Source organism: Limulus polyphemus, unplaced genomic scaffold (assembly GCF_000517525.1).
Source record: "Limulus polyphemus unplaced genomic scaffold, Limulus_polyphemus-2.1.2 Scaffold13223, whole genome shotgun sequence".
In the NCBI taxonomy this organism is placed as follows: domain Eukaryota; kingdom Metazoa; phylum Arthropoda; class Merostomata; order Xiphosura; family Limulidae; genus Limulus; species Limulus polyphemus.
The window spans coordinates 1-1,732 of record NW_013678833.1 but is presented as its reverse complement, the minus strand read 5'-3'; the positions used below and the strand labels follow the sequence as shown (position 1 = coordinate 1,732).

Below are 1,732 nucleotides of genomic sequence, written 5' to 3'. Positions count from 1 at the left end.
TACACTTGGTTTGGAGGTCCAAAGTTTGTTTTGTAGAGTATTATTTTTTTTAAAGATTTCTTTTATACACTTGGTTTGGAGGTCCAAAGTTTGTTTTGTAGAGTATTATTTTTTTTAAAGATTTCTTTTATACACTTGGTTTGGAGGTCCAAAGTTTGTTTTGTAGAGTATTATTTTTTTAAAGATTTCTTTTATACACTTGGTTTAGAGGTCCAAAGTTTGTTTTGTAGAGTATTACTTTTTAAATATTGTTGATATCTTAAGCACTTAATTAGGGTTAGGTGTTACACAAATAAACTTCATTCATTAATTACTTTATCTCTTATATAACAAGATTTTGACTACTATGTGAATTGATTCAAAGAAATAAAGTTAATACAGTATAAAACTAAATAATTACACAGTCTATAGTCACAAAAAGACACAAAATATGGTTAAAATTTTTCCTTTAAATGCAGACATATTTGAAAGTTATGTTATCACATATTTAGTGTATCAGCTAAGCCAAGATGTTGGTAACTTTTGCAAACTGGAACTTTTTGTTTTAGTTAAAAAAAAGTAGTACCTAACTAAAAAGAAAAAGATTTTATTTGATATTTCATATTAACAGCTATGTAATACTTGAGTTTGAAAATAGTTAATAAATTAAAGTCATAGATATGATAAAGGATAGTTTTCGAGTTAATGCATTTTTTATTCTTGCTCTGTATCTATAAATGAATCATAGGGAGAACCAGGCCTAAATGGCACAGATGGAGAACCAGGTTTACCAGGTCTTATAGGGCCCCCTGTAAGTCAATTAGAGTTTGAATCTTGGTTGGTTTTTGGTATTGTTATTATTTCTTTTAGTATTCTGTGGTGATTTTGTTGTGCATGTAACAAATATATTGTGTCGTATAATATTGTATGAAATCACAGAACGGAAAATTTTAAAACCATAATAGTGTTTATTCTTTTATGTAATAGCTATGTATAATGTTGTAAAATTGTAACACATATTATTAACACTAGTACTAACAGTCACTTAGAAATGTTTAAAGACAAAAATAATACCAGACTATTGTGTTTCAAATAAGGAAAGCATTATTAATTGTGTAACCAATGAAAAAACTGGTGCATGTTTCAACTGATAACATTAACCAATCGGGTTGGAGTATAGTGGTGATCATAGTAAGCTGTATATGAGGTTTAAAATGTTTTGGAGACAAGAATTAGTTGTATATTTGAAACTTTAAGTTATTAAATGTAAAAGTATTTTCAAGAATTAAGCTTTAGAGTGTACACAGCCTAGCAGTAAGTAAGTAGACACCCCAAGAATACAAACCAGATCTTTTCATGATGTCATATACAAATAACCCTATATATATATAAATATAGGTATACATAGGACATAAACATAGAATACCAAAAGCCATTTCACAAACAAAAGGATCCTGAGAATGAACTTTATTTTCATGAGGTCACACAGTTGGATAGTAGAATGGTGGTCAAAGACAACTAGTAATTGCCAGGTCACTTGCAGTACTACTGTCCACAGTGAATATGGTGACAATGTGTTTCAAGTTGTGCCAAAAACAGATGTGAGTAGAAGTGTGGAGAATGTTCCTTGTCAAATAGCTGCTACAGTTGTTGTAATGTGCTCAAATACTATCATAGGTCATCTTCATAGGTGGCCGTGCTCCAATACTATCATAGGTCATCTTCATAGGTGGCCGTGCTCCAATACTATCAT

The 1,732-nt window shown here is 30.0% G+C and overlaps 1 protein-coding gene across 1 annotated transcript in view; it reads left to right on the top strand.

The window, feature by feature from the left end:
* Nucleotides 1-790, top strand: part of LOC106477183 (cuticle collagen 3A3-like) — a gene marked incomplete at its 3' end in the record, with an annotated part of 7,874 nt that extends 7,084 nt beyond the window's left edge. The window contains exon 7 of the mRNA XM_013937774.2: nt 728-790. Within this exon, the coding sequence (XP_013793228.2) occupies nt 728-790 (63 nt within the window). The remainder of the gene's footprint in view (nt 1-727) is intronic.
* Nucleotides 791-1,732: the final 942 nt, after the last annotated feature.